The sequence below is a fragment of the Bombus fervidus genome, chromosome 15 (assembly GCF_041682495.2).
Source record: "Bombus fervidus isolate BK054 chromosome 15, iyBomFerv1, whole genome shotgun sequence".
Taxonomy (NCBI): Eukaryota; Metazoa; Arthropoda; class Insecta; order Hymenoptera; family Apidae; genus Bombus; species Bombus fervidus.
This window is the reverse complement of record NC_091531.1, coordinates 4,427,743-4,452,058: the sequence shown is the minus strand read 5'-3', so window position 1 is coordinate 4,452,058 and position 24,316 is coordinate 4,427,743. Positions and strand designations below refer to the sequence as shown.

At 45.0% G+C, this 24,316-nt stretch overlaps 1 protein-coding gene across 4 annotated transcripts in view; it reads right to left on the bottom strand.

Moving 5' to 3' along the window:
* The window catches only part of LOC139995038 (uncharacterized), a 90,503-nt gene extending 66,558 nt beyond the window's left edge, over positions 1-23,945 (bottom strand). For 3 of the 4 annotated variants that reach the window (XM_072018159.1, XM_072018157.1, XM_072018160.1), the window contains exons 1-2: positions 23,411-23,945; positions 15,968-16,425 (exon numbers count right to left, since the gene is read on the bottom strand). In XM_072018159.1, the coding sequence (XP_071874260.1) occupies positions 15,968-16,151 (184 nt within the window). In that variant the 5' untranslated portion in view covers positions 16,152-16,425; positions 23,411-23,945. Of the gene's footprint in view, positions 1-15,967; positions 16,426-17,125; positions 17,255-23,410 lie in introns of those variants that run through there. The other variant, XM_072018158.1, reaches the window with a different exon arrangement.
* Between the last annotated feature and the right edge of the window lie 371 nt (positions 23,946-24,316).

Here is a 24,316-nt window from a genome sequence, read left to right as displayed (position 1 = left end):
AAAGGCAGCTAATTGCCGAGGACATCTTAATTACACGCGCAAACCCCGCTCTCGCTTGACACGCGCGCTATCATCGCTTCTCCCTCTTTTTTCCTCCCTCTAACGTTCGCGATCGTGCATTCACCCTTATATTCCGTACATTCTTATACCAGAAAGAGACAGAGAAAGAGACAAAGAGAGAGAGAGAGAATTGACTCCGCCTCTGGCTAGGTATAATTAGACGTTCATTAACGATTTCAACGTTGCAACGTTGCAGCCTTGCCTATCCAGGATTCGCGTTTCCTCCAACCATTGCCTCCACCCGGTTCCGCGAAAAGGAATCGTTTCGTGCAAATTCGTGACTCGGGCGCAAGCCTGCTTACGTCGGGTGCAAGTTGCACGAGCACGATCGATATATCGAATGGTTCTTGCCGGCGTTGCTCCGCCACCTCGGCGGCATACGCTGATAACGAGCGAATGTTTTGCCAAACTCCACCCCGTTGCACCCCTCGGCGCAGCTGAATTACGACCGTTAATTCGAGCTTCGAGTCGACGTCACGCTCCGTATTCCTCGCTAAACTTACGACTCTACCTGTGGCCTTATGGCTCTTCCAGCCGCCGCTTGGTCGTCAGAAATTTTGTCGTCCGACAGAACGTAAGTGGCCCGAAATCACCGAGAATCGAGACAGATCGTATCGCGATCAACGTTTTAGTTGGGAACGAACGACGAGTTGAAGATGCACGTGGTTCTGCTGTGGAAAGTCGTCTAAATTTAGGAGCATGAAACGTAATATCAAGAGGGAGAGCACGGGACGAGCAGCTGCAGCGTCATGCAATTAATCGAATGCAGCGATGCCCCGCCTGTAATTGGATCTCGTGCATTAGATGGAAAGTAAACAAGAGAGCAAGATCTCGGTGAAAGCTCGCGATCGCCAATTTTGCAAAATACCGCGCGCAACGTTCTTGGCTACTGTTCCTAAGTACCTGGACCTTTGTACTCGGTGCTTTGTTTTATGGGTTTTCCACGTTGCCTCGCCATTTCCGTGTTATTTTTCGGTGAAACCGAACGATATTGATATTAACCCTTTGCGCTCTGAATTTTATTTCAACTTCGTTACCAGTAGCTTTTAAGTGTTTCATTTGAAATTTAGTTTAACTAGAAAATAAGACAATTGAAATAAATAAAGGAAGAAAGAAATTCGCTTAAATTCCAGTTTTATTCTATTTTTATATTTTGCAATTTTTAAGTGTATGATATATCCTGATACAATTTCCAGGATGCGATCCTGCTTTTCTTTCGCACATACGTATAATTAACTCTTTGCGCTCTGAATTTTATTTCAACTTCGTTACCAGCAGCTTTTAAGTGTTTCATTTGAAATTTAGTTTAACTAAAAAATAAAACAATTGAAATAAATAAAGGAAGGAAGAAATTCATTTAAATTCCAGTTTTATTCTATTTTTGTATTTTGCAATTTTTAAGTGTATGATATATCCTGATACAATTTCCAGGACGCGATCCTAGTTTTCTAGGACATCTGTCAATTTGGACGTGAAACTCCGAATTTTATTTCAATTTCGTTACCAGCAGCTTTTAAGTGTTTCATTTGAAATTTAGTTTAACTAAAAAATAAGACAATTGAAATAAATAAAGGAAGAAAGAAATTCACTTAAATTCCAGTTTTATTCTATTTTTGTATTTTGCAATTTTTAAGTGTATGATATATCCTGAAACAATTTCCAGGATGCGATCCTGCTTTTCTTTCGCACATACGTATAATTAACTCTTTGCACTGCGATTTTCATTTCAATTTCGTTACCAGCAGCTTTTAAGTGTTTCATTTGAAATTTAGTTTAACTAAAAAATAAAACAATTGAAATAAATAAAGGAAGAAAGAAATTCACTTAAATTCCAGTTTTATTCTATTTTTGTATTTTGCAATTTTTAAGTGTATGATATATCTTGAAATAATTTCCAGGATGCGATCCTGCTTTTCTTTCGCACATGCATATATAATTAACTCTTTGCACTGCGAATTTTATTTCAATTTCGTTACCAGTAGCTTTTAAGTGTTTCATTTGAAATTTAGTTTAACTAAAAAATAAGACAACTAAAATAATTAAAGGAAGGAAGAAATTCATTTAAATATCAGTTTTATTCTATTTTTGTATTTTGCAATTTTTAAGTGTATGATATATCTTGAAACAATTTCCAGGACGCGATCCTAGTTTTCTAGGACATGTGTCGATTTGGACGTGAAAGAATGTCGAGTTGGACTCGACAAAGCAGCTCCTCGAATAAAAACTGACATCGAGTCACACTCGACATGGAGTGCGAAGGGTTAATTATCATAAAGGCAGGTAAGCGAAGAGGTGCTAATAATTGAGAGGATAAAAAAAGCTCTCAGGTGATTTCAGATACTTCCGCCTGTCGTAAAGTCCGACTCTTTACCTTTCTACGCATTTTTATGCATTTCTGTGCCTTTGAGCGGGCATCGACCACTTAATATCGATAAATACGAAAGCAGAGAAAACGTTATTTGTTAATAAATATCAATTACAAAAGTCGTACAAGAATAACAACGAGATCGTGAAACTACGCGATAAATTCACGAAAGAAACTAAACCGGCGAGATCAGAAAATAATTGTAACTTTAAAAACATTCTACGCGTAAATTATTATAATTCAGACGATATTAATTGAATTAAACGGACCTACGCGACCGTCTAAACCAAAATCGATGAAAATCTTGTTACAAAAATACGGAAATCGGAAATCCGTCATTTTCACGGGTTAATTTTTGCAACGTGGCGGATGGAACGAGGGGCAGAAGCCAGTTCGCACTTCCTTCGGTAAAAACTTTCGCGCTAAGGGATATTTATCATGCCGCTACCTCTCCTTTCTCCGCGAGACGTTCGCTCTTTTTCGTTCGTTTGCGCGCCGGTCCTCTCCGCTTTTTGCGGCCGCCATCTCGCAAGCTGCCGCGTCTCTCGTTATCCCCGAGACATTCTCATTCACGTTCACGCTCGCTTCTCCTCCACCCACGGCCGAGAGTAAGTTTTTCTGTGGAGCGAGCGATCGACGCGTGAATTTCACCGGCAGCGAGATTGGCAAACGTCGCGACGCCGGGAAAAGGAGAAAAAGGCGAAGAGGTCTCGTTAAGGTAGTCTCGAGGAGCTGCTCAGGCGTCGATTCCCAAGGCGATCGTTTCGAAACAGGTCGCTTCTAATATGGCGCCGCTTTTCCACCTCGAGCGCTGCCTGTTTTCCTTTTTCCCGATGCCCAACTTGCGCGCGTTATTCGCGTTATGCTAACGAACTTTTTCGCCGAACTGCAACGAACAACCTCCCATGGGGCTGTTAGTCGAATGTCGGAGAAGAGCGTCGGAAAAAGCAAGGAAAGCGCGTGGAAAGTGAACAAGCGAAACCTGAGATATTGGAAACTACGTACAGACACCGAAACCGAAGAAGATGGTCCGCGAGGCTGCAATGCTAAACGAAACGATAAAACGTAAAATAGAGAGACAAGTGCATGGCGAAATAGGATGCCGTGGAACGCTAATTTACACGATGTAAGCCATCGTTAATTGGACAGGAGTGTAAAACTCAACGAGCTAGCGGCAGTCGCTAAGAAGACCGAAAACCCAGGAAAAACTCCAGCGCCAGGTGGAATATCCGTTTGGCTCGCGGGGGTCTTTGAAGAAACAGGCTCGAAAAGTCCCAGACAGCGCGATAACGTTAATCGATTAATCGTGTTAATCGACTGCGAAGAGCAACAAGCGACACGATAGCATTCGTCATATTCCTCACTTTGTCAGAAACATCTATATTATTAAATATGCATAACTATTATGAATATTCCAAGTTTTGTTCGATAGAAATAAAAATTACTGAGAAGATAAAAATGAAATACAAAATACCATCGGTCGTCGGCGTTCAAATGTACTGCCACTTTTCCACGCAAAATCTAAAGAGCGCGATAAACGGCATAGTCCGCTAGATGAATCGTGGGTTAAGCTAAGCTGGCAAATCCGCACCTTAGACACCGGCATAGAAGAGTTCTGATCGGAGCTGATGGGCGACAGGCGAGAAAACGTCAGTGCGTCGGTGGACCTGTGATGACAGTGGATCTTTCGAAAACTCTTTTGAAAAGCACGAAATGGCAGGAATAATGGAAAAGAGGAAAAGAACGTGGTTCGTGCGTCTCTCGGTGGAAACCTGTTTTCGCGGAAGGAATTCGACGTCCTCGAACGACGCGACGTACGTTCTCGACTAGAGCTGCAGCTACTGCTACACGATCGGTCGGCGATAAAGCGGCGAGATCTACGCGCAATCTAGATCGGATCCATTAATCGCTTACTCGATCGCGACGACTCCTCGCCAGACTACGCCCACGCGCGTTGAAAATATTCGATGCGATAAGTCACACCGGTCGCGATACGACATTCCGGCTGTTAATATGATAATTGACTCGTCGGCTGAATATCTAGCAACCGGATCGAGATAGCTCGCCGCTATATTCCTTTCGATTCGAGCAGACGAATTTGCGTGCAATTGTTGCTGGCCCTCGAACGCCTTTTTCCACAGCTCGTTTTCTACGTGGCATAGATGCGCACCTATAGATGCGATATCGTGCACTATGCGCATACTAATTCGAGCCGAGATTAATTAGAACGATCATGCCTATCTCTTTTCTAAACTTTCGCTCCTAATTTCGACGTTTCCGCGTACACAACGTGCACATTGACGCGTCTAAGTATACTTCGTGGTCACGTGGAAATTATCGATAAGTATACTTGGAATAAAGATGTTTAATTTAATCTCTGTTCACGATTCGAACGACTCGCCTATTCGTCATGTTGATAAATCTTTAAACTTATTTAGTAGGATAATATGACACTTACTACACGCAAGATGATTATTCGAGCTATTTGATAATTTTGTAGTAAATTCACGTCTGCAATAAACAGCTTGCAATTTCTATACACCTTTTTAACTGACGTTCATTTCAAGTTCGATGAATCACGACAGTCGTGTGAGGCGTTGCAGTGTTAATGAAATTGCAAAACGCGTTACATAACGCGTGCAGTATGTGCATAAGAGTTTTCTGTAGTTTTAAACAGATATTTTTATAGAGCACTGATTTTCATCTCCCATCTCATCTCATACACGTAAAAGTATTTGCGGATTTTGTCATTACCACCTAATGACTTGGTTGCTAACCCAATAGATACGGTTAGTAGCATTGATAAAAATAAATAGCTTTCGTTAATTGCTATAAATAAGGAAGCAATAATCGAAAGTGAATCACATTGATTCTACGGAAATATGTAAATTCAGCGAATATAAATGTATTTGTTGAATGCCGAGATCTTGGAATAAGTGGAATACTTATGTGTTTTCAACCGCGTTCCGCAAGTTCCTACAGATTCGATCAAGCGTCAGCTATTTATCAAAGATAAATATGGAACTTGATCGATACGGTTGTACTCCACGTTTTACTTGCAATTTAGCGGAGCAGGCAAGAAGCAAGGAATTAGCAGCAGAGAAAGATTCTTCTAACGAAGCGTTGCAAACGTACTTGATAAAACTACTGTTAAGGTTTTATCTCGTAATAGAGAGAGAGAGAGAGAGAGAGAGAGAGAGAGAGAGAGAGAGATAGAGATAGAGAGAGAGAGAAAGGAAATGCGTGGATGAATATATAATAGAAAAAGATATTTAACACTAGAACTACTTATAGTTAACACGAAGCTATTTCTACCAAAACCGGTGAAAATGACTGGTCTTTAAAAAATACGTAATAATAGAATATCTTTATATTTATTGATTTATTATTTTCTCACAGAAGCAATTCAATGTTATGTAGTAAATTTTTGGTATTATTAATCCATTTGGGATTCCTAAACGAGGGCTGATAAATTTATAAAATTGTAGAATCAGTAGTTTCGACTACTGTGGTATTTCTAGTGTTAGCATCTAGCGATCCAGCGATCGATCTGGAATTTTTCTGATAACTGACTATCGTCATAACGAATGATACGTGGTAAAAATTTGAAAAACGTGTGGAAAGTTGTAGAAAACGAGGAAATTGGGGTTCGATAAACAGATTGTAAGAAATTTTATATTTTGGCTGGTATTGGTATAAGTAGCCTCGATACGAAATTATTTTCAGTTTGAATACATAAAATATAAAATAAAATTCATTATATTATTCTCTTAGTTGTCGTTTCGAAAGTCATTACATCATTGTAGAAAGAATATAAAACACGAATTTTAAAATGAAACTGTCAAACCAGTCAATTTGACTGATGTGGTAGTTCTAGTATTAAGCATTCCAAGATGGTATCCCGCTGAGAGTAGATCATCCACATATTATTCAGCAATTAAGTCAGAAAAATTTAGCAAATCTCCAGCTGGACAAACTGTAAAGTACAAATTAAATGATAAAAGAAAAAAAAAAAAAAACTAAAGAAATAAAGTAGTCAAACTCAAAGATGGCATCCCGCTGAGAGTAGACCATCCACGTGTTGTTCGGCAATTAAGTCAGAAAAATTTAGCAAATCTCCAGCTGGACAAACTGTAAAGTACAAATTAAATAATAAAGAGAAAAAACTAAAGAAATAAAATAGTCAAACTCGAAGGTGGTATCCGGCTGGGGATAGCCATCCACGTGTTATTTAGCAATTAAGCTAGAAAATTTACCAAATGTCCAACTGAACAAAATTTAAAGTACAAATTAAATAATAAAAAAAGAAAAACTAAAGAAATAAAATAGTCAAACTCGAAGATGGTATTCGACGTGTTATTTAGCAATTAAGCTAGAAAATTTACCAAATGTTCAACTGAACAAATTTTAAAGTACAAATTAAATTAAAAAAAAAAAAAAAAAAAACTAAAGAAATAAAATAGTCAAATACGAAGATGGTATTCGACGTGTTATTTAGCAATTAAGCTAGAAAATTTAACAAATGTCCAGCTGGAAAAATTGTAAAGTACAAATTAAATAATAATAAAAAAAAACCATATAAGACAAGAAATAAGGAAAAATAGAGAAGCAAAAGAGATTTCGAAAATCGTGTTAACCTAAACGTGGAAAAAGAATAGTCAAACGTGAAGAGGGTATCCCGCTGGGGATAGCCATCCACATGTTATTTAGCAATTAAGTTAGAAAATTTAACAAATGTCCAGCTGGGCAAATTGTAAAGTACAAATTAAATAATAAAAAAAAACAAAACTAAAGAAATAAAATAGTCAAACTCGAAGATGTTGGGGGTAGCTGGGGGTAGCCATCCACATGTTATTTAGCAATTAAGCTAGAAAATTTACCAAATGTTCAACTGAACAAATTTTAAAGTACAAATTAAATTAAAAAAAAAAAAAAAAAAACTAAAGAAATAAAATAGTCAAACACGAAGATGGTATTCGACGTGTTATTTAGCAATTAAGCTAGAAAATTTAACAAATGTCCAGCTGGAAAAATTGTAAAGTACAAATTAAATAATAATAAAAAAAAACCATATGACAAGAAATAAGGAAAAATAGAGAAGCAAAAGAGATTTCGAAAATCGTGTTAACCTAAACGTGGAAAAAAAAATAGTCAAACGTGAAGAGGGTATCCCGCTGGGGATAGCCATCCACATGTTATTTAGCAATTAAGTTAGAAAATTTAACAAATGTCCAGCTGGGCAAATTGTAAAGTACAAATTAAATAATAAAAAAAACAAAACTAAAGAAATAAAATAGTCAAACTCGAAGATGTTGGGGGTAGCTGGGGGTAGCCATCCACATGTTATTTAGCAATTAAGCTAGAAGATTTACCAAATGTCCAGCTGGACAAATTGTAAAGTACAAATTAAATAATAAAAAAAAAAATATTTAAGCAAGTCTAAGTGCAAGTAAAATGTGTATGCTAGTACAGATCCGCTGGCAGCGTTGCTTTACGAAAGAGCTTGGAAGCCATGGGGGTCTATGGGTATTCGTACAATTACCGAAAACTGACCTGTCTGTACCCTGTTGCATCTGAGCAACGCATGTTGCTGGAAAACTACGATGCTTAAGAGACCCTTGAAACTGACTTAGTGCTAAAAAATACTCAATGGGTTCTCGGGTTAAGAAAACTAAACTTTAGAAAAGACGTTGAGTTTTCCTTGAAATGGAACTCGCTTCGACAAATACCAATCTACCGATTAAATTGTTCCAAGTGTTCTAATACTTCCGCACGATTATATATGTCAGAAGCAACACGGTATGTCGAGTTTATCGAATTTATTCTGTGAAGAGAAGATAAATCAGCGCGATGAGACGTTTCAATGTCCAACACGGTACAATCTCGCGAGCCAGCGTGTCCGACGTTACATACACGACGATTTTCCTAACGTGGAAAATGTAATAAAAGTACCAGGTCTTTCGATCGGATTGCTGTACCGGGTGTCCAAATACTCGCGCACGGTGGCGCAGGTCAGAAGCAATACGAGTTTGCCATGCAAGAGAAGACGACAAGTGAGCGCGTGATGAGACGTTTCAAGGTCGAACGCGGTACGGTCTCGCAAGTCGGCGGATATCCGACATTACGTATACAATTTCCATAAGATTGAAAATGCAATAAAGATACGGATCTTTTAATTGGATTGCACCAAGTGCGCGACTGCGAGATTTACGCGAGCGACGCGATGGAAAAAGCAGAGGATTCTCTCATTCATCGGTGGAGTTTCCAGAGGCGCGAAATCTTCTCTGCGCGATTTATCCGGTGAATGGAAAGCGCGGTGACACGCGTGGTATCTCCGTTTGGGTCGGCATTCGACATCAAAGCGGCTGCACTCCAAATAATTAGGCGCCCCGAGGTGACCGTTGACTGTGGCCGCGTCGCTTTTGTGCACAGGCGTCGTGAACGAGCGACGAGCGTGAAAGGCTGGAAAGGATTCAAAGCGTCGGGCCGTCGCTTTCAAAGGACGAGCCTTTCCCTATCGACGTATACAAACGTATAAAAAGACGTAACGAGAAAGCAAGGAAGCCTGTCGATGCACGAATTTTTAACCACGCTGATTCAACACCGGCCAATGCATGGAAATTGATTTCTGGCGGCCATTTCGCGGACGCTTGTTTTCCATTGAGGCGAGAGATCGCGGCGGATAACGAACGCGGCCATTTCATTCACCGCGAGCCAGCCAGGAGAAAATCGCGTCGAGAAAGGAAATCGCGTGAATTATGCGCGGCTCTCGTCGCTATTTCAAGGAAAGGCTCCAACCGCGTTTCTACAGCTCCGGCTAATTATTCCCTCGTTACGTCGCCTCTTCTTTGCTCGAGTAAGTCATCGAGCAATCGTCGTGCACCGTTCCGCGATTAAGCCATCTATCGCCCTTAACAGTCCGCGATTCCACGAATCGACCGACCACTCGTTTAACCGACGTAACCGTCTCGCGATTTTTCTCGCGATTCGATTTTCGTTGGCAACGGCTGTGAGGGGAGGGGGAAGCGGAGGCAGAGTTTTCGAGTTCATCGAACGCTACCGACGAAACGCGACTTATCTCCCAACATTAAAGACACGTAAAGATTAAGGATAGTTATTTTCGCGAAAATACTTCGGCACGGCACGTCGTAAATCGCCGAATTACGATGGCAAACAAAGGGAAAAAGAAAAAGGCCAGATGGAGGGGTGGAAGTAAGGAGGAGCGGAGAGAGACCGCGCCTCGGTCGTAATAAGATTCACGGCGTGTACGAAATTCCAGGAGAAAATAACGTCTCATTTGGTCGTCGACCGCCACCAGCGGCTTTCTCGTAATAACATGCAATTTCACCCCATACGCTTGCCCTGGCTTTATCGATTCTTTTTTCCTCGCCGCGAGCTCTCTTAAGCGCTCGCCAATTATTCGCAAGAAGAAACCACGAGATCGATTTTTCGTCTCTTATTTTCTGCTCGCCGTCACCGACGGCTAAACGAAGCGAAAATCGCGAAATCGAAAATCCACGGCGAGAAGCCGCGAGCGCTCGCGACAGCTCGAAAGAAAACGGATCGCGGGTCCAGGAAACTGGCTGACCTCTGGATAAAAGTAAAAAATCTGCCAGGCGGAGGGCGAGCGTAGCCTGCGCGCCGTCGAATCGTGACACCGAGAGGGGGCTACCGACTCGCTGCACTCGACTCGAGACTCCAGAGGAACCCTCTTAGCCAGAGGCGAGCGAGAGAGAGAGAGAGAGAGAGAGAGAGAGAGAGAAATACAAAGAGAAAGAGAGAGAAGCAACAACGAGGAGGAAGATTGATCGCGGCGAAGCTGCATCGCGAGTTGCATCTGCCTCGCGAGACTCTGCTCTCTCCGGGGGAGAGAGAGGCCAACAAGACAGACGCAACCGGGAAAGAGAGAAAGAGAGAGCCCCGGGAGAGGCTCCGCCTTCGGTTGGCGTGTGCATTTGCGCAAGATGGCGGCGGTCGCGAGTTTTGCACGACCTGTGCGCCGTGTTCGACCGGCGGATCCTCCGGCTTGCTCGTCGCAACGGGCCTGCACAGTTTGCTCGCACGAAACGAGACTCCGCGCTCGTTGTTGCACGGCGAAACTTTCGACGGGGTCGTACGCAGCCAGGAGACCGAAGCGAGCAGGGGGTAAATAGAGCAATTAAGCGGCCGCAGGTAGACGAAGGAAAGCGAGAAGGAAAAATGCGAGAGACAGAGCGGATAGACGGAAAAACGCGCGGTGCAACGCCAGCCAGATAAAACGACCGAGATAAACACGCACGAGAAGAGCGCAGCGGGAGGATCGGCAGGTCGAGAACAAAGATAGCAAGAGATGGAAGAATAGAAAGAGAGAGAGAGAGGAGGACAAGGAGGGAGTCAGAAAGAGGGAAAAAGAGAGAAAGAAAGAAAGAAAGAGAGGAGAGGGTAACCTACAAAAGCAGCGCCTCCCGCGTGGCCTGCAATTACGTATGCACCTCTCTGAGAGCCCGTGGGCTTCGCGGTTGGCTGCGCTTCCTTCCTGTCTGCCGCAACCACTGTGTGTATTATGCATCCCGGGGAGCGCGAGCGTCCGCCTGTCTTGTTTATTTTTTACCCATCGCCCTGCACGCCCCCGATCCGCGTGGCACTTTCCTCGATCGATCACTCGCGGACAGAAACATCCTCCGGGAACCGTTTCTCTAACGAGTCTGCAGGCTGGCAGATTCGGACGACCCGAGACTGCAAGCGATCGTACGTTTCCAACGACTGGACTGCGCATTTTTTACGCGGACAAGTATTTTTGAGAATAGCCGTGGAACAAGTGGAATTGTTCTACCTAGCAACTGTTACAGAAAGCAGAAATATTACATTGCCTCGTCCTTTCGCGTCATTTAGTGCAAGCAGGTATACGGTCAAAGCGACCAATTTGTGATTTTCCATAGGAGTTTCGTAGGCTTGCAACGACGAATCTCTGAGACTTTGAACGATTCTTTGTAAAATAAACGGACGAACGTTTCCTATCTTCCACGCTAATTTTCTTGCTATGCAATCCTTACACGTTTCAATCGTTGGTAGCTCTAACGTTATGTCAACGTTGAACAAGTTAAACGCACCTTCGAGTAACAAAATGCCCGCGCAATTGAAATATAATAAATTTCCCACAAACATAGAGAAATGCAGGATCTAGCGCTAATCGAGCACGAAGAGAATTTTCGTTAAAAACCCGTCAAACTTTCGTCAAAAATTCTCAACGACCATCGCTGTAAGAAATTCCTGGCGTGGCAGTCGTTTCGTGAAACAGGATTCGATTCGATCGAGTGGAAGAATCCGTGTGGGACGATACGCGTGCTCGAGTCTGCTGCTCGCGAGGTTGGCGAGGCTTCGGCTGTCAAAACAGCGACTGGTACACTGATGGATGACGGGGAGGATACAGGTAGTGACGTTTCAATCGGAGGCGATAATCAGACGTTGGCAAGACGGAGAAACGACTGCTTGCTCTGGAAACACGTTCTCACACGGCCAGCAGGAATTCCTGAGGACCGTGGCCGGCGGTGTCAGGGGGTCAAGCACCGACGCAGCCAGCGCAAGAAAGAGGAAAGAGGGAAAGAAGAGCGGAGAGAAGTCGTAAAGAAGTCGCAGGGATGGCGAGCAGCCGCGGCTCCAACGACAGATAGAGATTTGATTCCGATTAGGGCGCTGGTTTTTTAGCGCAGCACGAGTTAACAGAGGACCGAGTATGATCCATGCACGTCGGCAAGAATCAGGGATATCGCGTTCCAGGGCCTCGAGATCCGACCGGCTGTATCGAGTTTCGTGCCTCTTCGTGCACTTTTTGGCTCCTTTCCCTCCTCTGTCCCACCGCCATCACCCTTTCCCGTTCTCTCTCTCTTTCTCTCTCAGTCCCTTTTGCGCTCTTTTTCTCTCAGCTTCTTCTCTCTCTTCCCTGCTTTTTCATGCTTGGCCAGCGACGGAGAACCGAGAACTATCGGCGTTACCTAGACCGTACGCGCTATCGCTTTTTCTCGGCCTCGTCCTCCCTTTAAATTCATATTACACACACGGGCGAAAAGCGACGCGCAAACAGACAACCAACGACGAGAGAATGGAGGCCCGTTGAAACTTCGCCAGGCTTGGTTAACCCCGCGGCCTTTTTTCGCTCAGATTATTCCATTTCCTTCGATATGGAGAACTACCTGTGTCACAGTCATCAGCGAAATACCAGAGAATCGTTATCGATACGCGTGTGAATTCTTCTTTCGATTTCAACGTTAACACGTTGACTGGCACGCGTGTTTTCACTGACATCTCCGTCAGGCCACGCGTCCAATCAAAAACTCTAAGATCCTTAATAGATGCATCTTGGTATGTTACCAAGGAAACAATACATCGCCACCTTAAGATACCTACAGCTAAAGAATTACGCAATTATTTGACACGACGGAGCAGATCCGCAGACTAAAAAGGAAATACCCCTTAGATCGAAGCATTAGATTCAACTAGAATCAAACATACTATGAACTTTTGTAATCCAAGTTACAGTACCACGCCAAAGAAATTTACTTGAAATTCTGTATGAGAATTGATTGTAAATAATCTACTAAATAAAAAAAGAAAAAAAAGGCCACGCGTGCCGCAGTACCAAGCGTTCTCTGCTAGGTACTCCCATCGATATTTTAGTAATGCGAGTCACTCGAGTGGTGGTCTCAAGAATGATCTCTCGTTTCGTTTGTTCGCAATGTTAAAACCACTAGCTGTTGTTGAATATAACGAAGGAAAGTGAGGTATGGATTATTCCGACCAAATGGTTCCTTATGCCACCAAAATTAGAAAAGGAATCAAATGGTACAGAAAACTTGGCGTTCAACTCCTTCTGGGAATTTCTGTTGAAAACGCTTTGACGGTGCACAAAATTGCAACAAGGAAGGATATAAATATTAGAATATTTGGAGAGTTATTAGCTGAAAATTATTAGGGTTGTCTGAAAATACAAAAAATCCTTGTGTTCAACGGAGTCGGCATAACATCGCCGTTGGGAAAAATGATTCCGGAACAAGTATTAGACGCGCATGCAAACTATATTATGCAAATGAAAGACGTCGAATGGACCGAACAAAGACGCAAAAGAATTTAAAGATAACAACAACTTATTGTCCAAATTATCCCGACCAACCTCAGCTACGCATAGAATGCTTTAAAGTTTTACATTCTAAGTCATTTTCTTAATAAACCATTTCCGTGTTACTTTTACAACAATTCGATAGTTTTATTATTTCCTCTGCAATATCTTTTCAAATACCTACGACGATCCTTCGCAGGTAGCCAAACAAGCGACACCCAACTGCGGGTGACGCGGCCCTACCGGAAACTTTGCTGTCACCCGAATACGGGTGTCGTGGCAGTCAACGCGTTAAAGGTGTTTTTGTTGGTGGCAGAACCGCGACATAAAATTTCGAGGATCGCGGCAGGGTTGAGTTAACCGGGTAGAGCTCGGTGTGACGACCGCGGTGAAATAATCGACTGGAAACGAAAAGTCATTTGCCAAAGGTGTCGAGGGTTCGAGAGAACCGGCGAGCAGCAGACAGAGAGAAAGAGAGCCGCCGTTTTGGCGTACGCGCTCGCGTGCTCGAAAGTGGATAATCGAGGCTCGATTGCGCACCGAGATGCCGGCCTCGAGGTTAAGAAGCAGCATGTTAGTTTTCAATCGCCGTACTCGCCTCTAATTCGAGGCCGGCGTTCCATCCACTTCCGGCGAGTACGCGATCGTCCGTCTTCGCGTGAAACGATGGCCAGCAGTTTCGAAAGAAACCGTCGACCATGGGAATCGTTAACCGCGAAAAAAGAACGCCGCCGAAAGAATTTAACGGCGAGTTTCGTGCAGCCAGGCTGATGTTTTGCAAAATTTCCAGGAATTTTTTAGTGCCCCGGAGGGCAGCCTGGACACGACGACATAATTAAATATCCGCGTGGTAATTAACGAGCTAGACCAAGACGCCATTAGCCGATCGTTGAACCGAGTCACGAGAGACACGCGAAAAAACCAACCGACGCGACCCGCGTACTCTACCCCGTGCGAGTATGTCGGCCAGCTTTACGACTGTCGGGGGTGGAAACACCGTTGCACGCCAGCGGCAACCCCTTCCCTCTACAAATTTTTAATCTTTAACCCCTGTGTGTGGATAACCGGTTACACGAGTAACCAATTTTTATATTCCCTTGGACAATCGTTAACGTTCTATGACAAAATATCGTAAAACGTTTCCTGCTCGTTTCTTTAGAGAAAAATGTATGCAAAATATTTTGTATAACGAAGCTTGACAAACTTATTTATACCCACGCTTTTTACACAAGCGGTTAACCGGCTACCCCATACACTTATCCCATACGGAGTAAATTATGGTTGGAGTTACGAAGGGAAGTTTTACGAGATTATACAAAGTGTCGCGTTCCGGAGGTACTTGTTTATTATTATCCAAACTACGAATTATAATCATTAACGTAATAATTATTACACACACACATATATATATATATATATATTATATAGCAATTATCGATAGAATAAATTACAATTACCAAGCAGCGACGGAAGAGGCAAGGTGAACGCGTAGCAATGCGTGTCACGCACATACGCGACTTCATCGTGAAATTATATCGCAATTTCGAATGACTTTTCGCTCGAACGGATACGTTGAGACGGTGCTCGTTACGGTAAGGGAAAATTGAGAGTAAAATTATCGCCGTACATCTGGTGTCTCGCGAATAGGCCGTTTGAACATTTTCATCGATTACACCGAGGGTTAACGCGCAAGAAGGAAAAAATCCAGATTCGAGTAGGATCAGCCGCGATAAAGAAGCTTCCTTTGGCTTTATCTATCGATCGATCAACTGGAAATCGAGTGTCTCTTTTCACCGAAAAGCGAGAAGAATTCGGCGAAGACGACGATAAGATACAGGTTACGTGCCGCGGGTGTATTTGCCTAAGCAAACGTAACGATATCTTATCTGTAAATTCGGCCAGCACCCTGCACGATCTTGCCGAAAGAAGCCGAATAATTCCAACCACACCTTCTCTAATCTCAAAAAAAAAAAAAAAAAAAAAAAAAACACGAAAATGGAAATTATTACGACGAATCAGCTTCGTCGTAGCGAATACACTGAAACTGGAAAGCGCAACTGGAACGCACGCGACCCGAACCAACGAAATATCGAAAACACACGGACGTCTGAACTATTAGGTTATCCGAAAACTGTCTTTCGTTTTACGAGGAAATAATAGACGCACAACGTTTCTCTTTTATATTATTTTCTCGAATTTTATTCTGTCGAGATAATTTTACACACTTGGTTTCACTTTTATACGAAGGTGCACCGTTGTAAAAGACACGTTTGCGAAAGGAAAGACGCTTTTCCGACGACCTGATAGTACGCTGTTTTCTGTAAATACTCGCTTCGGTAAGGACGCTTCGTTACACCGTCGAAAATGTCATTTCCCATGAAAATTCGCAGTCCGTTAACGAAGCGTACTTGAAGCGCTGGTAAGAAAAAGAACAAGATAATTACACTTACTGTGAGCATAATGTGCGGCGGCTGCGGGATGATGGGCCGTTGGTCCTGCGTGGGGGTAGTAACCCCTGTAATCGGTGGGATTGCCGACGACTCCGGCGACTCCTGCGCCCCCCGAGGGCGGCTCCAGCGTGGACCTAGGGGGCTCGTACCACCTAGCCGCGCTCGACTCGCTGCTCATGTCCATCCTGTCGAGAATGCTGTTCTTGCGACTAGCGGAAGGGTGAAAGGTCGACGATCGGATCGTTCAGAGGGGGTTGCTCCAGCAGGGGGAGAACCAGGAAGGATGTACAGGGGTAGGGGGACGCGAGGGGGAAGGGAGATGGAAAAGGGATTAGGAACGATGCCAAAAACGCCTCTCTGCCGGAAGCGTGGTCCTACTGAAGACGCTCGGCCAGATCATAGGTAATCCTGGCGCTTCGTTCACGATCACGAGGAAAATCTGTCTCTGACCCCGGCTTCTGCAACGACAAAGAAGAAAAGCGTGTGCGGTTAGTGGACGGAGGAAAGGTAGGTACACAGCGTCGTCCGTAAGTTAGTCGCTCACTTCGTTCGTGGCAACGTACATCGATTTTCTTACTCGTCCGCGAGCGATTTTACGAAACTACGAAACCGCCTGTGTCGCGAAACGAAGCGAGGCATTGGCGCGAAACGTTGAAATCGCGCAAGGTCAAAGTTGCCGTACGTCGTTTTGTCGAAAATTACGCGTGCACGCGTAACTTCGCTCCGGCTGCTACTAAAAGAAAAACATGTCATTCGTCGGTTACGTAACACGAACATCACCGAAACTGGAGACGTGACCGACGAAAACCGCGGGATCCGATTGCGAACAGTCGGTTTATCTGGTTAGGCGACTAGACGCGGATGAAAGGAGACACAGGAACGTCGCTGTTTTCTTCTGCAAATACGCGCCAGGATAAGTGAAAAGCTGCGAGATAACGAGAGGGAAAAGGCACTAGCAGCGCGAACAACCGATGTAAGATGCCGCGCGCGCACGCCCAACATGGTAATCGGATGTTGGTCGCGCTGGCGTCGATCGACCGGCCAATTTCCACGGCTCTTCCTTCCGGCCGGCGGCGGCAGCGGTGGTGGGTCGATCTCTCGGCCAGATCTTCGTAGATAAACGCGCGAACAAACCAAGAAATTCGCGGCCAGACTCACCCGTCCGCGATCACGATAGCCGATCGCTCCGACAGATCTCGGTTAATTAGCTCCCGATCTGCGCGCTTCAGCCAGGCGACACTGATGTGTGCTCGGCCCACTCGACCATCGAGTGCCTCCAAATGATTTATCAATCGGCCCGGGTACACAGTCAATGATCAAGGTCGTGGATGACGTAACCAAAAGGACCGATCGCCCGATATCGATAGAGCGTTGTACGCTCGGAAAACCACCGCGATGGACAAAGTCTTTTTACGTCTATTTATTTACAGTTATAGAACAGTTTGCTGTATAATTTGAGTGTGGCCAGTCAGGCTGTAGGCAACGATACGTAACTGTACACATAACGCGTGAAAATGATAATACGCTGGTTCCAAGAACTTTGCCCCTCGAGAAGATCGTGACAGAGGATCGTCCCACGGAAACGCGGCGAATTCGATAGAAATGGGAATAAATTTGTGGAAATAAATGTTTCCAATGGTCGATAGAATTGCTACAAAAATATATTACGTACGTACAGGTAGTCGATGACAGAGGGACGAGGCGTTTTCAAAATTATATGTCCAGGCCAAACAAAATACTCGAGAACGAGATCCGATAAGATATACACAAAAAGCCTGGCGATAAGATTAACAGCACGAAATCGGCCTCTACGCGGTTCCAATAATTCTTCGCTACTTTCTACGCTAATTACGATTCTATAATTACGCTCACAATTATCGCCAATTTTTCCATTATTTAGGGAAAAGTGCACAACGTTCCAATTTGTAACCTCCGAGCTATCATCGTCTGCGACATTGTTAACGAGCGGAATTGCAGCCAAATACGCGTACGCGACTCCTTCCATTCCATTTCCAAGCGATTACGATCCTGTCGAATTCGAGTTATTGCACGTCCATCGTAGCCGACGACTACTTTTCTCGTGGCTGTTCGCCTAACATCGCGTTTGGAAAATCAAAGAACTGTACGGCCAAGTGTCTCGGATGATTCTCAACTTCTAAAACCTTTGCATAAATTCCGACTGAAATCCAAAAATACCCAAAGTCAGGTCTTGCGGCGATTCTACCAAAAGATAAGAAAAATTGCGGAACTCGTAGAAACGGGTCGAGCGGAGGATGGAAAAATGACAGAATTCGCCGGCCCAACTGCGATTTTTGCGTTACGCGACGACGAAGGGTCGCGGGAGGAAGCGAATCGCGCGAAAGCGAACGGCAGAGATGGCTGGGGATAAGCGGAAAGACGATCGCGATTGCCGGCGTCGATATTTTCGGCTGATCACTCCTTGAAATCGTGAGGTGGGCCTGAATGGTTCGACCATCGAGATAAGCAACCTCGCCAGCCGATAAGAAAACTACCAAATGACTTTAGACAAGATTAGACAAGTCGAAAATAAGCCAAGAGAATGTACGCTGCTGCGTTTTACGCATTTTTCGTCGCACCCTTTCCAGTCTGAATCTTCCATTACAGACGCAGCAGTTGCAATGCGAAATCTAACCACGTTGTCCTACGACTGTCAGCGGAAACGGACGTTGTATTTCGATAAATATTACGAAGACACGCGTAGCTTTGAAATATTTCATCCTACCATTCCCACGCAATTTCGCCACCTCTCGTGTACTATATCTCCTTTTATCGGTAGAAAAATTGAAAAAATCCAGGTATCTCGAGCGATACAGAGACGAAAAGAAGATTTAAAGCTCGAAGGACGTCGGTGGAGAAGGTGAAGTTCGACGGACGGTGGAATCGTCAAAGTTCAAGTCGTTGGCAGTTCAGAGTCCAACTGCGTTATTATTAAATCTGGCGATTTCGTGCAGGAACGACGATATTTCACGAAAAGATGCAAGGCAACGGGTCTTATCTGGTTTTATCAGCGAGGCAGAGATAAGATTTTTGCCCGGAAGGTTCGGGATAGAACCCGGTTAACTTCCATCGTGGTCATCGCCGCGTCATCGGCGCGAAAATCGCGGCAACGCGACGTTCTACGATTTATCGCACGAGGTGACGACGTTACATCATCGCGGCGAAAAAAAACACCTCCATCGAAGCGAGCCGGCCGATCACGTATCGCGTAGACTAATCTTATCGAGATTCGTTAATCTTGTTCCGTCCGAAAAAAAAAGAACGACGTCGCGTTGCACGTGCGAGCAAATCGCCGCCGATTTCGTGACACCGTGCCGAAAATCGTTAAGCGGCGACCTCGAACCCGAAGCAAAGTCCACCAAAGACTCGCGTGCAACGTGGAAAAAAATGTATCCAGCCGGATTATTCCCCGAAGCAACGCGAAACGTATCTTTGCCCTGTTCCGGCCGATCTTTCCACGAGCCTGAATTAATCACGCGCCTCTTGGATCGCTGCTCGCTCGTCTCTCCCCACGCCGTCTTTCTCTCGGCTACTTTATTTTAGTGGCGACCAGAAAATCACATCGCATGGAAAAAGCAAATATTTGGAAACTACGCGTATTCGAATGGCGTCTGTGGAAGCGTAACGTTTCGAGTTGTGTCGGTCCGAGCGAGATCGGAAAATTGATTGTCCGACGAAGCAGCGTAAGTCGGAATTACAAGTATTACGGGGAGCAGCGGCGATGGAATAATATTTAAATTACCACGGAGATCGCATCAGGTGTTATAGATTTCCGATATGCTGTTAGAATCTCTTGAGAGATCAGCGAAGAAGTAGAATTGGTTTAGAACTTTCAGAAACGCGAGCGAAAGACAGCGACGCGGAGAATCCTATGCTGTTGACCGAAATTCGACTTTCATCGTCGGATGAAAGAAAGTTTCAAATTGATACACCATAAGTTTCTTATCGATAGCTTTACCATACAAATAACAATCCTTTGCTATGTACGTATTACGTTTACTCGTTGCTCTCACCAAGTACGTTTTGCAAAACTACAATGTCTTTTTGTGTCTTTCGTTTTAGAAACTTTTCTTTCGTTCACCACTTGCCCAGTCACTGCAAAATCCAGCGCGAGTTTTGATTATGCGATAGCTGCAGACTCGGACAGGCAGAAAAGTCGTAAAACGTGAAAACTCGACGACGATGGAGATGGTCGACGCGAGTGCGAACGACGGAGATGAGAATAAGACGCGCGTGCGACTCCCAGCCGTCGGATCGAGGCTCCAACAGGGAAACGCGATACTCGCAGACCTGCGAACCTCTCGGTCTCGCGATCAACGAGCAACGTTGCTGGAAATACGCGCCCCTGGAATTTGTCGAATAAAACACCGTACGTTCATTGCAAAGTGAACGACGACGTCGACGACGAGTGGCAGGCGGAATTCTACGTCGATCGTCTATACGAAGAATTGCCCGATCTCGTAATTCACATCGAATCTGTTAAATGGGAAATACCGGATTCGATGATTTCCGACGAACAGAAAAACGCGTAGATCCTTGGAGCCAACGTTACCAAGAATTTTCGCAATACGAAGATCTTACTCGATATCGTGTCGACCAATAATTCGATTGTTCATTACAGAAACAATGGAGCACTCGTTCGTGATCTACGATATCGTCGTCTTCGATTTACCGATGACTAGACTTGCGCATTTACAAGAAATTCGAGGGTGTAGAACACCGCACACAATTCGTGTACGATGTCTGAAAGATGTGCGAGATATCCAGAGTAGGATACTTATCACGATATTTAATAAATCAAATGCCTATTTCCATACTATTTCCCTTCCTCTTCTGTTTCTTTCCAGTTGTAGCAATCGGTAAAAATATGAAACGAAGCGAAAATGCGCGGTCTATCGATGACAGAGTCGATTCTCTACGTTTAAAGATGGTGGGACGCGAAATCCGCGTATATAAATTTCCGCTGGAAAAATTCCCTCGTGATTTTCCATTAAATACGCTGCTCCATAGAAGGAACGAAGGACGAAGAATAATTAAATAAAAATTCGAGTAAGGAGAATCGATGGATGGCGAGGCAGGAGGAGGAAGAGGAGGAGGATGAGGACGAAGAGGAGGAAGCAACGCAGCCGGCGTTTCGTCGGCGAAGAGAATGTTTATCGCGAAGAAACGAGCGAATTGCTTCGAATGCATGGTTGCGCTAATAAGCGGAGGCATTTCGCGGCTAATAAATGAAAACAGAAACCGACGGTCGTTTATTATACTTGCAAATTAGCAATTATAGGCCGCGCGCAAACCATCGGCCGATATCGCCTCCCTTCTGCAAGGGGTGAATTCCCTTTGAAAATCATCCACTTTCTCGCCGACTCGCCGCCCTGTCCTCCAATTTTCTACCTGTCGCTCCGAAAAATTCAATTGCCAGCGTCCGACTGGCATATTGGAAACGATGGCAACACGCAGATTACGCTTTGACCTGCGATTTTTTCCTGTTTACTCGACATCCAAACTCCATGGAATCTTACAAACGCAAACCGAACGAGATATTTACAATTTGAAAAGAGACGAACAACGGCCTGTGTTTACGGAGAATGCAATCGACCCGACGTAACAATTGGTCACAGCAGTTGTCAACTTGATGGTTGAAAAGAAAATATGATTGACGTTAACGTATGTTAATAAGCTGCTAAGTGGAACGTACATGGAAACTAAACGCAACTGATCGAGCCGCGTAGAGGATACGAATCGATGGCGATACGATGAAACTTGCATTTAGAAAGCAACGAATATGCGATTCTTTCCCACTTCTAATTCCGCGCTATGGTAGAGAATTTGGTAACTTTGAAAGACAATTCTCTTCGTTTACGAAGCGGCGAATCATCTCGCTGTATCCCTAAAGGGATTAGCTACAACAATTTTAAATCATTCCGCTGACGTCACCCTCGAATCGATCGTCCTTCACTCGCTAATCGATTAGAAAAGAACTGGGAATAGCGGAGCAACTTTTCTACGGAGCTCGTTGCTTCTCAAAGACGATACCTACGACAGACACTAACGACGCTCGTAATTTTCATTTCCGCGTCAACAAATTTCGCTACGGTAGGCAAAGGGCCGTTGCAAGAACAAAGGAAAATCCTGAGTCGCGGAAAGTCCTGACTCACCACGCGTTCTCGCCGGGTTTCTTCCGGTGAGTTGGTCGATCTACCTGCGCCGTCGGAGTTCGATCGACTCCGGTCGCCTAACGCACACACACACACACACACACACACTCTATGTCTCTTTCTGTTTTCGTGGAAATCAAACTGTTAGGCAATCAACCGTAACGAGTTACACGAGTATTATTCGTGCATCGGGTTTCTAATTTGCCATGGAAAGCCGGTAATCCGATCGATCGGAAAAACTGGACTCTCCTATGCCGCGGTTTCCCCTGGGAACCTAAAATTCCGAATCGAATAGGAAGGATTACGCGACATTTCTGTCGCTCTCTGACCGTCTCTGTGCGAGGAATACGCGAGGTAACGCCAAGCGAATTTTCCCAAGATTCGAATTAACTTTTAGTTTCGTAGGGTGGTGTGTACGCAAGCTGAAGATAAACAGCGGAGCGTGAAAGAGAATTAGCGACCGTCGGCGCCATCTTTTCGTCCCACTGCTGTGAGCAAACAAGCAATTTCTTCGACCTCTAAATAGACTGGAGTCAACGACCCATCCGAATAAAAAGGCGCCGCCGTTTTTGTATGAAATCGCAGGCGCCCGACTATAAGCCGTTACATTTTTCACGCGAAGGTAGGCAAACGATAGAAGGACGAATTTCGAAAGCAACCTACCGACAACTTGAATTTCTCCCATGTAAGGACTCGAGACTTCCAAAATTCCAAAGTCGTACTTTCTCTACCAGAAAGAGAATCGGAGTATCGATGGGACTCTGAAAACTCTCTCACACGGATCTCTACAATTACGATTTCTCCGACGTTCGATCTACGGACCGATGGCAACTCTATCGTGATACGTTGACGTTACGACGCAGACTTTGCTCCACAGCGATTGGATTTTCACTCCGCTCTCAACTCCATCGCACTGAGAAACACGAACAGAAACATCTCCTTGGGTGACGTACAACGACCTCCTACAACGACCCTGTACGGCGGAAGGAAAAACAACCGACTATCGAACTATTGCACACTCGGAAGGGAATAGTCCAACGCGAAAGACAGTCGAATGGAGGCGCCAGAGGAAAAGTGTGCGGCGATTTGGCGCTTATTCGCTGGAAATTGTCACGGAATCTACTGCAAATTCGACTTAGCGTTCGTTACACCGATGAAAGGATAGAACGTGGTTCGCGGAGTAGAGTGGCACACGCTGCTCCTCTCTGGAAAAAGAGTCGGCGGTCGGTGGAGCGGCGGTTCGCGATCGTTACGAGCCAAACACGCTTACCTGAACAGTTATGAATTCCGAGTGGCGCGGTATGTCGCCGCGCGGCGTCTCGTTGCTCTGTGGGCGTGTTTCAATATCGTTATCACTAAGTTAGCACCAAGAAGACACTGCACAGTACACACACACAGCACATCGTGGCGTTCGGATGGTTGCCCGCGTCGATAGCTGGGCCCCTGTGTATCGCGCGCGTCGTCCAAGTCGTCGTCCAAGTCGTCGTCCAAGTCGTAGCCGAGCCGTTCGTGAGAAACAACAGTACGATGTAACGAAACCGATGCACAGGGAAAACGAGCACGGTAAATCGTGCACGGAAAGCTGCTGGGCTTGGTGCTCAAACCGGGTCGTCGGGATGTCAGGTTCGCGTGTCTCCGCGCGTTCCCCTGGCTTTCCTTCTGCCGTCTGTTTTCCTCTCGCTCGACTGCTCGATCCGCGTTGGGAGGGGAGACAGATAGAGAGAGAGAGAGAGAAAGAGAGAGAAAGATTTTTGGAAGCACGCGCGCGCGCGCACGTAAACTCGAGTCGATGCGACTGTCGTGGCACCCGGCGCGGAACTAAGGCGAACGAAAACACCGGTCTCGACGTTCCCCTCGCGTTCACCAGCGTTCGTTAGCGTTCGTCAGCGTTCGGCACGACTCGGCACGACCCGGTCACGCCCACCGCCACGGACCAACCTACTAGCGGGCGTTTACTCTCTCCCCACCATAGAACCAACGAGAACGACCCAGCAGCGTTCGTGTTGCTTCTCCTGTCAACACTGACCCTCTCCCTTCTTTCCAGTAGGACTCGAGCGGCGCTCCTTTTTCCGCGGTGCCTAGCCTCTTGTTTTTCCAACCGCGATTTCGCCTTTTTTTCTTTCCCTTGTTCGTTCTAGGGCTGCCCTCTTTACACTCGCTTGCCGAATCGAGGATG